The sequence below is a fragment of the Rana temporaria genome, chromosome 1 (assembly GCF_905171775.1).
Source record: "Rana temporaria chromosome 1, aRanTem1.1, whole genome shotgun sequence".
NCBI lineage: Eukaryota > Metazoa > Chordata > Amphibia > Anura > Ranidae > Rana > Rana temporaria.
Window position 1 is genome coordinate 479,177,170 of NC_053489.1, and position 13,608 is coordinate 479,190,777.

Consider the following 13,608-nt stretch of genomic DNA (forward strand, 5'->3'; position numbering starts at 1 on the left):
ATGCTTGTTATACAATAAAGCTTTTTTCCTTATTTCTGGAGTGTGGTCATTCACTTTGCCATTTGAATCTCTCTTAAAGCAGGGTTCCAATCACAATTAGCATTTTTTAAATGTATGTCCTTTCATCATGCGTTTTTATAATATAAATCCGGTCACTTACTATTTTACAATCCGCCGCCGCTCCGCATAGTTATCCAAAAAAGATAGTTTTATAAAACTATGTCCACACCGTTGTCATTTTGCTTGAGGGCATTGTGAAGCCCACAAGCACTTACTTCCTGGAAGTCTTGGATGGGGAGTGATAATTGGGTAGCGCACTGCATCCTGGGAAATGATGACACATTTCCGAGGAGCATTAGAGGGCGATGATGTCAGGATCCTAGGTGATACCAAAGGCAGATTTCGTGGGACTGCATAGCAACAGGCATTTCCAGATGAGTAAAAAAAAACATTTTTTTTTTTTTTAGGTCTAATGACCACAATAATGAAAAAAAAAAATTGGGATGGAAACTCCACTTTCAGCTTGGCACAGACAGATTGAAATTTGGCCAGTTCAGCAAGGATCAGCCGAAATTCAACATGTGTGTGGCTCTCCCTGTTCGATAAAAGTCAATTGTTATATCAGCTTTTGTCAAAAAAGCACGCTATAAAACATCTATTGATCAGCGACTGCAGCCGGTCTGACTACCAATGCTCAAAATATTTCCTTTTAAGGATAAGTTCAACTTTTTAAAATAATAATAATAATTGCACATCTTTTTGCAGGTAAATTTTTTTTGCATTTATTCTTTTTTTTGTTGGGAGCCTTGAAAGCATTGCACCCACGATCAGCAGACAATGGGTGCAATGCAGGGCTCTTGCAGACTCTGGCCCAGATTCTCAAAGGCGTTACGATGGCGCAACACCATTTGCACCGTCGTAAGTCCTAATCTGGCCCCGGGTATCTATGCGACTGATTCTTAGAATCAGTTACGCATAGATACCCATTAGATCTGACAGGCGTAAGGCTCTTACGCTGTCAGATCTTAAATGCTATTTTTTTTCCCCGCCGCTAGGTGTCGCCGACGTCGTTTTCCCCGTCGCTTATGTAAATTAGCAAATTACGACGATTCCCGAACATACGCGCGCTCGACGCAGAGAATTTACATGGTTTCCGTAGTCTTTGCGTGCGTAAAGTTGCCCCTGGGTCTATGGAGGCGCAGCCAATGTTAAGTATGGCCGTCGTTCCCGCGTCGAAATTTAAAAAATCTACGTCGTTTGCGTAAGACGTCCGTGAATGGCGCTGGACGCCATTTACATTAACGTCTAAGCAAATGACGTCGGTGTGACGTCATTAAGCGCAATGCACGTCGGGTAATTTACCCGACGGAGCATGCGCAGTACGCTCGGCGCAGGAACGCGCCTAATTTAAATGGTGCCCGCCCCATTTGAATTGGGCGGGCTTGCGCCGAGCGCTTTTACGATACACCGCCGCAAGTTTACAGGTAAGTGTTCTGAGAATCAGGCACTAACGCTGTAAACCTGCGGCGGTGTAACGTAAATCACATACGTTACGCTGCCCAGGATCAACGTAATTCTATGAGAATCTGGGCCTCTGTGTGTAAGCTGTTTGGCCGTACATTGTACGGCCAAACAGTTACACACTACAAGGAAGCATCAATGAACAACCACAGTGCTCAACAGCGCTGTGGTAGTTCACTGAGAACTACAAGCCAACAGCCACAAAGACTGCCAGACCTTGTAGTTTTCAATTTACGTGGCCGGGTGGGCGGAGTCACGCCACGTTCTTTGCAGAGAATGACAGAGCGCCGGGGAAGATCGCCCGGCGCCTTTCACATCAGAGAGCCAGGGAGGTTCGGGGGCTGGTGGATTTGTAACATGTTACATGTTACACCCTGAATATGGGTGTAGCATGTTACAAAAGATTAACTTATCCTTTAATGACTCCTGGTGCCATAGCATAATTTTCTATCATTGACCACCAATGCTGACATTTTTTTTAAACGGACCACTGACAATTTTCTCACTTTTTTCCATGTGCAGAAAAACTATTCAAAGAAAGAGTTTATTTTTTTTAATTATCCTCTGTCTTTGAATTGTTTGTGAGGTTCTCGCCTGTGACACAGTAATTATGGAGTATGTTGTAGATTAAAAAACGGCAGTTTTTGTTTAAAGTGCATACAGCGAGTAGGCTAGGGCTCTATGTAATTATTTGCTATGAAGTTAGGCTCACCATTCCATGTAGTATGAGAAAAGCTATGAGTGCACCCCACTATCACTCTTTTAAGCCCTAAGTCTATCTCTTTGTATGTTCTTCTTCCATAGCTGGCCTTAAAGGAGTTGTAAAGGAAAAACATTTTTTGCCTAAAATTAATGTCTGCAAGGTAGACAGACAGAATAGTGTAATGATTCTGTTTAAAAAACAAGTAAATACCTATTAAATTCCTTCATCTATATCCCCATTCGACGTTCTAGTTTCTGTTCTCTCATTCACTTCCTGGTTCGCGGCGCTCGTTCATGTAAGAACTACATTTCCCAGTATGCAATGCGGCACACCCAGTAATTCACACCTCCTTGAAGTCTCTAACACGTAGAGAGTGTCCTGCCGCACAGATGTAGTTCCCAGGAGGGGGCGAGCACGTCACTGACCACCGCAGTAAAGCCTCCCTTCACGGTGGTGAGTAACAATCAGACAAGCAGGAAGTGAACAGAACAGAGAAGAAATAGAGCAACTTCTGAGCAAAAACGAACAATGAGGAAGTGAAAAGAGGAATGTCTGCAGGTAAAGGATGCTTATTATGAAAACAAATTGTTTTCCTTTACAACCCATTTAAAGGGTAAAAAACCCAAAAACAAAAATGTATTATATTGCAGCTTAGGGGCCTTAGATGTGGTGACTGCATTTGTTTTCATTTTTGTAACCCACCCCTATTTCTTGTCATCCAATACATTACTGTCTATGGTCAATGTATCTATAATATACTGTTGAGAACAGGAGTTGGTTTACTACTGTTTTCAGAGGTTTGTTATGTGTTTAGTCTGTGAAGGCTGAAAGATGTACCACTATCTGTTAAACCTAAACACACCCACAGTTCCCTTTATGTGTTTGCTCCTTGTTCTGTTAAGACACCTGTCACACAGTACAGAATTTTTGCATAAGGGCTCCCATTGTAATATTTTCCCAGGGCCCCATTTTGTACAAAATTGGCCCTGGATAGGGCGTTGATTTATTAAAAGAGCATATTCACTTTGCAAAATGAATTTTCACTTAGCTAAAGAAATAAGGTGAAGCTAAGTGGAAATTTTAATTGCAAAGAACTACCAAATCATGTGCAAAGAAAATAAAAAAATATATATTTTTGCTCACATATAATTGGATAACCGAAGTCAATGCAATTCTTCCCAATCATTAGCAAGTAAAAAAAAGTATGACTGTACTTTCTTGTGGCATAAAAAACTTTAGATTATACATACCGCTAGTGGTGAATCTATAAATGATGTACATACGGTAGTTAAATTTGTGACCTAGGGATGGTTTCTTATGGTATTATGGAAACATACAAATTATTATTACTTACCCATTTTGCTATTGGGCATCCCTGAGAGCTCTTCCCTTCTTTCCCTGTATAAAGTACTCGCTCAATCCTGATGGCCTTTCCCTTCTGGCCAAACCTAAAAATAATTAATGTAAACTTAAGATTTTTTAAGAAAAAAAGGTCAACGATGACCTCCATGAAAAATGGAAATGTTAAAGCCAAACTTGAATCAAACATCTAAATACACAAATGAGATACATTTTAAGAAGCTGTCATCCTGCCAAAGGATATTCATCCATTCAGTCCTAAAAACTAAACCCAAACTGGACCCAATCAGACCCTCCAGTCTTCTCTGTGGAGTGGTGGCTGTCAACAGACATGTGTCCGTTGACACCCGCTGACATCTGATCCGATCCTGTCTGCTAAAAACATATGGATGGGGATCCGTTGCCCATTTGTCTAGCTGATCGAAAGGCAGTCTGATGTATACGGACAGTCGGTCTGTCTACATCTGACCGCCCATAGAGGAGAACAGGCTGTGTCTGTGGCTAGTCTGCATAACTGGAGTGGACACAGACCACTCATCCGCCTGCTCAGTGGGGATCAGCGGACAAATTATATGCTGAGGCAGCAGACTCCAATGATGCTCACCCCATGTGTAAGAGGACTTAAGCCTGGTACACTCTAAGGCCCAGATTCACAGAATAAGTACGCCGGCGTATTTACTGATACACCGGCGTACTTTCAAATTTGCTGCGTCATATTTTTAGTTTGAATCCTCAAACCAAGATACAACGGCTTCTGGCTTCGATCCGACAGGCGTACGGCTTCGTACGCCTTCGGATCATAGGTGCAATACTTTGGCGCCCGCTGGGTGGAGTTCGGGTCGTCTTCCGCGTCGGGTATGCTAATTAGCATTTTCCATCGATCCACGAAGGTACGCGCGGCCGTCGCATTCTCTTACGTCGTCGCTAGTCGGCTTCCGGCGTATAGTTAGAGCTACTATTTTGTGGCCTATATTTAGACTTGCCATGTTAAAGTATGGCCGTCGTTCCCGCTTCAAATTTAAAAAAATTTTTTGGCGTAAGTCGTCCGTGAATAGGAAAGGACGTAACTCACGTCGACGTTTAAAAAATGACGTCGGTGCGACGTAATTTCGCGCAAAACACAACGGAAAATTTCAAAAGGGAGCATGCGCAGTACGTTCGGCGCGGGAACGCGCCTAATTTAAATGATCCACGCCCCCTACCCGGATCATTTGAATTAGGTGGGCTTGCGCCGGAGGGATTTATGCTACGCCGCCGCAACTTTACAGGCAAGTGCTTTGTGAATCAAGCACTTGCCCGTAAAACTTGCGGTGGTGTACCTGAATCTGGCCCTAAGTTTCTTTTTTCGCTTAACCCAGTGGGCTGAACAAATAAAACCTGACAGATCACTGTATTAAAACAAGCAATGTCAGTACAGCAATTTCCCCTTCCTCTTAACAAGGACTACAATGTTGACACTTTCTTGCTCCCAGTCTGCTGACTGAACAGTAAAGGGGAGCACCAACAGACTGAAGAGGTAATTTCTTTGCTTACTCTGCTTTCCCCTCCCTCCATACTGCTCTTTTTGTATGCTGCACACCTGATGGTCAGACCCATCTTGGTACTGACCCAACCGCTTAGTCGTTTATTAATTTATACAGTGCGGTACGAATTTTGAATCTCACCTGCTTGGAATTCAGCCTTAATTCAGCTTATTTTAAAGTGTTCATTTATATGCCACAATGAAACAAAACAATGGTTTGACATTGAGGAAATTGATAGTGATGCCATATCATCATATAGTGCTGTTATAAATTCACACTTTTGACCTAATGTATTGACAGAAAATATATATTTACTGTATTTCTTTCAGCATGAAATAATAGCTCTTGCTGATTCATCTTGACTTAGTGACTGGTAATTATGGCTGATATATTGTAATCATTACCTTTCTTCCAAAATGTCTCTAATGGCTGCCACATTCGGTCCAGCACCAAGATGAGTATAATATGGTCCTTCATCCTTTTCAATGATTTGATCTGAGTAAAGTTACAAGAAAAATTCCTTAGGTCTACATAAAAGTTTTTACAAAATTCAGCATTGAAAGACATCTGGAAAATGCAGCAAGGAGTTGGGAGGTCATGTTTATAAAAAATGTATTGACACCAAAATTTACTTACTAGTTTTACTAGCAAAAACCTATTAGAACAGTAACAATAAATTCACAGATGCAATGGAATTGTTGATACACATTGGTTAGGCAGGCGATACATGGGCCATTTCACCAAAAAAATTGCTGATAGGGGAATCAGCAATTGTGTTCCCTGGCAGGCTGGTAGTACCCAAGTTCATCGATCGATCAATGTGGTACATTCAGCCTGCCCATTAACGGTTTGAATTTAGGCCAGTTCCTGCTGAACTGGCCGAGATTTGAACCAGGTATGGCTGGCCTTACCTTATTACCTGGACATTTTATACATGATTAAACCAGATTTAAAACCTTGATGATTAACCTTGTATGCCCAGGACTAGCATTGTGTTTGGATGAAAAAAAAAAAAAATCTAGAGTTCTGCTTTCAAATGAACATGTAACTTTGTGTATTGAATGTAAAGTAACAGGTTCACACCTCTTCCTTAATTGCCATCCATAGCCTCATGTAAAAAGCTCTGTGTAAGCTCTGTGTCAGTCTGTGTCAAAGCTTATGCAGGACTGAGAACCCCCACCTCACCTGACAGTGCTTGGGCTGTTCCCCATATTGTAGGAGGAAGGGGAGAAGGTGTTGTTCTCCCATTCCTGTAAGTACAGAGTATCTTCAAGGACTCCAGCTGGATGATGGGGGAATAAGAGAGCCTGGGGGTGGTAGGAGTAACAGAAGAAGTGGACTATAAAGAGAATATGTTTTGATTAGACCAAGTTGCAAGTTTGCTTTAAACTACTACAGATACATAACTAGGGCCAATAATGTTGAAAATTAACTTGCTGGAAACATTTTTGTATGATTATTTAATCAAATATCTTAAATTGCCCTTTTTCTTTCAAGAAGACCTCCAGTGAGACCCAGTAAATTCTAGCCCATCCCTATAGCTCCTTACTAAATTTCAGAAAATGTCAGGGCCATAATGCATACTTGAATATACAGTATACATGAAATAGCCATATTATATTGTTTTGGTGGGTCACATCATACCTTTATCAAGGTTGAGACCCACCAGAATGTTGGTAGGAAAAAAAAAAAAGCCTTTAGGGCTGTGAATGTTCCTATGGAGTTGATAATGCTAAAGACAATGGGCCAAATCCACAAAAGAGATACGCAGGCGGAACTGTTGTTCCGCCTGCGTATCTCTGTGCCTAACTTTGGGAGCGATCCTCAAAAGGATTTTTCCCAAGTTAGGCAGAAGATCCGACATCCGTAATTTAGTTACGCTGTTGAATCTTCGGATGCAGTACCGCATCCGCCGCTGGGGGCATTTCGAGTCGAAATCCCTCCTTGCGTATGCAAATTAGTACTTACGGAGATCCACAAAGCTTTAGGCATTGTGTGATTTGCGTAAGTTACGAATTTGCTTGCGCAAAACTAAGGTTGGTTTTATATGGACTAACTTTAGTAGACCATGCAAAACCATACCTTTTTTTCGATCGCCGCGTTTTTTTTTCAAATTTGATTTTTTTTTCCCGTTGCAACTTTACGAACCCGTCGCTATCCACAAAGCCCGACGTAAACTACGTATGCGCGATGCACGTCGGGAAAAATGACGTCACACGCATGCGCAGTCCGTCCAGCGCAGGAGCGCGCCCTAATTTAAATGGGAATCGCCCATTTTAATTAGGGATCGCTTAAGATGCAAGGAGATCAGCTACACTGGCGCAATTTTAGAGGTAAGTGCTCTGTGGATCGCTACCTAAAATACTAAAATTGCGCCAGTGTAACTTTTCTGCCTAAAACTAAGATCCGCAATTTCTTTGTGGATTTGGCCCAATTTAACTGTCCACTTTGCACGGGAAGTTGCACAATAAAATACATTTTCTCAAGTGCTTAGTAAAGGAGGTGAAGCTCTGCCGACTTCCATTATCCAATCATGTACAAGCAAAAATGCTGTTATTTTTATTTTCTTTGAATGTAACTAGGTATTCTTTGCCAAGTGAATTTTTACTAAATTCACCCTGAGGAATCCCCCTTGCAAAGTGCAACTTCCCTTGCAAAGTGAACAGTCTCCATCTTGCTAAAGCAACCTCTGTCTCCAAATATATTTATATTTATATAACAATTCAAACTTGTCTGCAGCTTCAGCTTCTCAACTGAGGAAAGGATTCAGCTGCCAAGAAATCTTAGCAATATAGAAGAATTGTCTCATATCAATTGTTACTGGCTATTTTATTTATTGCACATTATCCATAAGGAGATAACAAGGGAATACAAAAACCCAATGTAACCTATGTATGTTAGCAAATATGTACATCAGCTGTTGCTAATTTCTTAGGCAGGCCATACATTATACGTTTTTTTTTTCTTCATTCAACCAGCATGTCCAATGAAAAAAAATGTGCCCATTCCTCCATACACACATTCGAGGTGGATGGGGGAATCACTCCTGCTGTTCTATTGTGTACTCATGGCAGGGAGACTTCTGTAGCCGTCAGAACAGTGTTGCCTTCTACAGCTGGTGGCACTGATCGCTCAGAAATAAACCCAGACAAAGTGGTTGTACAGAAGTTAATCATTAGACAACAGGGTGCCCATACATGGATCGAAATGCGGCCAGTCCCTAACAAACCAGCTAAATTTCGATCCATGTATGGCCAGCTTTACTTTACTTCTTTTTGAACTGATATTTGATGATATGCAAAACACCATCTAGTGACAGTAGGGGTGATAATAACAAAAGAATAACAATGTAAATAATCACTTAGCTTAGTGAATGGGGTGTCATTGAATAATGTGCAAGCAAAAATCCTTCTTTTGTATTCCCTTTGCACATGATTGGGTATTCAAAGTAAACACAGCTTTACTTTATTTACCAAGCTAAGAGAACATTCATGAAAAAGAGAAATCACCGCTCTAGGATACTAATCAGAAAGTCTCCTCACCTGATCCAAAGCCACGGGTGCTGGCAATGCATGGAATGATGCAAAATGAAGGAAAAACGTTCTGGACAGCCGCACTCCAAAAATAAATTGCTTTTATTTTAAAATCAAAAAACACACAAAAAGCATGCCACAGAAGACAGGGGTAAAGACCTGATGCGTTTCACACCAAACTTTAGTGCTTATTCATGAATAAGCACTAAAGTTTGGTGTGAAACGCCTCAGGTCTTTACCCCGTCTACTGTGGCATGATTTTTGTGTGTTTTTTGATTTTAAAATAAGAGCAATTTATTTTTGGAGTGCGGCTGTCCAGAACGTTTTTCCTTCATGTTGCATAAGAGAACATTCACTTTGCAACGTCAACTTTTCAAAATGAGAATTTACCTGGCTAAGTAAACAGTCTCTATTTCTTTAGAAAATCATCCACAGTATGTATCATATAATATATATTGCTCAATAAGCATACACATTTGGTAAGTGGGGGGATGATATTTCATAAAATTGAATGTAACAGTTTCAAAATACCAAAAAGGAAGAAAGTAGATCAGGCTAGAAATACCCAAGCATGTGGTCACAATGTATTGCCAGCTTGCAGACAAACGTGTATAATTGTAAGGCATGCAAATGTTTTTTGGTGTCTGGTTTGTTTACATTAACCCCCTTAGCGGTAAACCCGAGCGTGACTCGGGGTGGGTTTCCAATGTTAGGATCGGTATCCCCGAGTCACGCTCGGGGTGGACGTGCAGAGTGTGCAGCGGCGCGGCTTACCTGCTCGCTGAATCCACAGGCAAGTTACTTACCTTGTCCCTGGATCCAGCGATGCATCCCCGCTGTGTGAGCGAGCGGGTCCTCCTCGCTCGATTCACAGTGTCCCCGTGTGCTGCCGATCTCCGTTCCCTGCGACGTTACGACGCACGGGGGCGGAGAACGGCGCAAAATTCAAAAAAGTAAACAAACACTATACACACAGTATACTGTAATCTTATAGATTACAGTACTGTATGTAAAAAAATACACACCCCCCCCCCTTGTCCCTAGTGGTCTGTCCAGTGTTCTGCATGTACTTTTATATAATAAAAACTGTTCTTTCTCCCTGCAAACTGTAGATTGTCCAAAAGTGTCCCTTTATGTCAAAAATGGTTTTAGATCAGCTAGAAAACAGCGATAATAAATTATAATCACTTGCAGAATTGTGCGATAGCGATTTGTGGGGAAATACGTCATAAAAAATAAAAGTAATGACAGCGACAATTCTGCAACTGAGCAAATTTCAGTGATTTTGAGTTGATTACATTATTGAATAATTTTTATTATAATTATATTATTATTTGTTATAATTATTTATAATTATTTATTATATTATAATTTATAATTTTGTTTTAAAAAAAAAAATCATACCCGGGATGCCTACAAGACTCTTGTTTGGTCAGATTTAACTGAGTTATTCCTAAAAATTACAGGCCTACAGTATAAAACGCCAAATTTCCTTGCAAAATAATTGTACCGCTTTTGGTACGTAATTCCAGACAGAATCATACCGCCAGGGAGGTTAAAAAAAAATCCAGCATGCAATCAGATTTATGATAATATAGTTTAACTAACAGTAAAGCTATACATTGTACTTACCAACACAGCTGCATGATGGAAAATCATACTGTGTTTTTACAGGAGTATCAAATAGGTTTTTGACAGGGGTGCTAAGAAGCTTTGAAGGAGACTCTAAAAAATTATTCAGAGCAGAGCCTGCTGCTCTCTTGGTTGGCGTTTTTTCACTTGGATGGGCATGGTGATCTCCTGTAGAAGAGTTTGTGTGTGTTGTTAAAATTGTCACTGGACCTGAAGACTCCACCTTTACATGCTTTGGTGATCTAATGGTAGACACATGTTTGTGAAACATTGATTTGGTAGGATACTGTTTCATCTGCTGTTCCATTTTTTCAAGAATACTCTTTTTTTGTGCGTTCTCTAGGCTGAAATGCTGATTCTCTTCTTTGATTGTTTTCCTGGATATTTTTTCACTGGGTGTACGCGCACAGGCAGACTGTAAGCTGTTCTCCACTTTGGAAGCTCTATGTACAGAGGGACCATCATGTTTAGTTGTTTGCTCCTGGCGCTGAAGCAAATGATGCCTTAAAGCGGCATGCTTTGGAATACAATTCATCTGATTTGCAAACTGAGAATGATATCCTGTTTGATCTTGTGGAAGTGGAGTAGAAGTATTGCTTTGTGGTAAATATCTATTTTGTTTATCTGGGGTCTGAATATCCTGGCAATGTCTACCATACTCCTGGGCTGGCTGTTGGCTGGGATTCATAATGGGGATATTGCTGTTGCCTTTTTGATCTTGGTAGCCATGCTGAAGAGACCGCTCTGTTTGATAGTACTGCTGATATGTGTCCATTTTACCTTTACCAGGCTCTATATTTTCAGGTATATACTGCCCTTTTATATGCATATTTGCATTGCTTGAATTTTGTTGCTTCTCTACATCCTGATGGTATTGATGGAAATTCTGGCACTGACTGCTCTCCTCTAATTTTATGTGATTTTGTGGGCTTGATCTACTTGGTGCATTACCGAACAGAGTTTGGCTACGACTGTGCGGCGACTGCTCCATTCCCATTGTAAAATCATGATTTGGCCTCTGATGATAAAGTTGGTCCTGGTGGTATTGGGGACTTGAAGGTTTTGAATGCAGAACCTGTTGGTGCAGTGTTTGTTCCACTTTCTGCGGGTTTAAGTGCTGTTTTAATGTTTGGTCAAACATATGCCCAGTTAACCTATCTGAAAATGACTGATAAAAAGGAATACCTTTGTTTTTAAGATCATAGCTTTGCTGTTGAGTATCTCTACCTGTTGCCTGGGATAAGTGCTTTTGGAAATTTAAATGGTGTCCTTGAGGCTGTGGTAGTGGCACAGTACTCTCTATATTTTGACTAGCACTACCCGGTTTTCTTGTATATTGTTTAAGCCTCTTTTGATTTTCTGACTGAGAGTTCAATAATAATTTTAGTAAGTCTTCTGATTTTGCGGCTTCTTCCTTCAAAAAATGATTGGAGCGAAAGTCTGTCCAGTTTGACTTCAGGTACGGGTTTCTTTGCTCCTCCATACCCCTACTGCGTTCAGATGTTCCATTACAATGATCTCTCCCTTTTTGTGGCATGGTATGCTCTATTTGCTTTTCTAAATGATTCTCAAAGGTAATTTTTTTCTGCCCACTGTTTTCTGAAGGTGGTTCTCCTCCTGCTGAACAGTGAAGTAAAGGAAGTGCATTGGTAGACAATATTCTGCTATTATGAGCAAGCATAAAATCTGATTGAGAAGTCATTCTTGGATCAATTGACTGACATGTTCCATTGGACTGAGAATTTAAAAAACTGCCATCACATATGTTTGGGTTGGAACGGTAACTGTCAGTTCCTTGGGCATATAATAATTTACTCATTTGCAATAAATCTAAACGCTCCTTACTGAAAGACTCAGGAAGCCTTTCATCAGGTTTGTTATTCTGGAGGTGGTAAGAACCACTGGTAGAGTAAATCTGATGATCAGGCTCACCAGCATCACAGTTTCTTCCAGGTATGTCCTGGGAGTTACATTTTGGCTTCTCCTGTGGAAGTGGTTGCTCTTCTTGCATGTGATGTGTATAGCTTCCTGGTTTTACATCTGGCTCGCTGCAGTTGTCACTGTTAGGAGCCTCAGTAGCCAAGGCATCTGGCCCTTGAGGCAGCACCGAGTTCAAGGTTAGTTGGGAAGTGATCTGCCCTGAGGTATGTGAAGAATGACTTGTTTGAGTAGACAAGTCTTTACTAGCATCATTTAGAGTGTTAATGGCAACCAAGTGAGGTGTGGTATTTTGCAATGCAAGGGAAACATTTTCAGGATAATATTGCGATCCCGTTTTCTCTATTAGTTCAGCATGTGTAAGCTTCATGGAAGAGGCAAAAACAGTAGCACCATTAGGCATTGCATTATCTTTATTAGATAAGGCAATGTTGTCATTGTGGGAATTAAGATCTTTGTTCTGCTCACTGGGAACATGAACTCTTGGATTTTCCTGTTTTCTTGTTCTCACAGCTTCGTCTTTGCTACAGAAGTCAGACACACTTTGTTGGATGTACTTGCAATTTAAGTCACCTTCATTTTCTCCATTCTCTTCCCCAACTGCTTTGATTTTTTTCGGTTGGAGGAAATCAGATAGCAAAGGCTCACTAAGTGTGCGCTTTATTGCACCATTATGTATATTTGGATACACGCTGTTTCCATGTGTGAGGTCAGAGCACTCCTGATTTCCCTTCATGTGGAGGACACTGTAGCTGTTTTTGGTTGGTAAACAGCTTTCTCCATTAACTTGGGGTGGGGCATTTTCCATTGGTAGCTCTCCATTTTGTAGCTTTGTTGGGTTGTTTTGGCAAGCAGGCAATGGTTGTATTAGGAATGGACTCAATCTACTGCCCTCATCATGGTGACTTCTTTCCTCTTCCATCGGGCCTGCTCCGGGGCCATCCACAAGGCTGCCCTAAAAACGTATCTGAGGGGAAAAAAAAGAACACGTTTATTTGACTGCAAGGTCATTTTTTTCTACAGACAATCTTATCATTACAGAAAAAAATACACCTTTAAATGTGGCACAAAAAAATCTGAATACTGTGTTGAACTCTATAAGCAGTACTTTTTGATGAACATGTATAAGGGAAAATCCTATTGTAAGCCCTATGTATTAGTCTCCATTCACACTTGTGCGACTTGTCATGCAACTTTGAAAATCAAAGTCGTATGACAAGTCGTTTCCCATGTTTTCCAATGATAACCAATTTATATATGTGTGGCTTAAAGTTGCAGCAACTTCAAAGTAGTTTATGTACTTTGTTCCGACTTTCATGTAATTTAAGGGAAGTCTTCGATGTTAACCCTCAAAAGTTGTATCAAAGTCGTACCTGAATGTTATACAATGCAACAGTTG

At 40.7% G+C, this 13,608-nt stretch overlaps 1 protein-coding gene across 1 annotated transcript in view; it reads right to left on the reverse strand.

Annotated features, from left to right (window-relative positions):
• TET2 (tet methylcytosine dioxygenase 2) overlaps positions 1 to 13,162 on the reverse strand; it is a 35,973-nt gene extending 22,811 nt beyond the window's left edge. Inside the window, exons 1-3 of the mRNA XM_040329725.1 lie at positions 10,272 to 13,162; positions 5,511 to 5,601; positions 3,579 to 3,672 (exon numbers count right to left, since the gene is read on the reverse strand). Coding sequence (XP_040185659.1) covers positions 3,579 to 3,672; positions 5,511 to 5,601; positions 10,272 to 13,131 — 3,045 coding nt within the window. The 5' untranslated portion in view covers positions 13,132 to 13,162. The remainder of the gene's footprint in view (positions 1 to 3,578; positions 3,673 to 5,510; positions 5,602 to 10,271) is intronic.
• Positions 13,163 to 13,608: the final 446 nt, after the last annotated feature.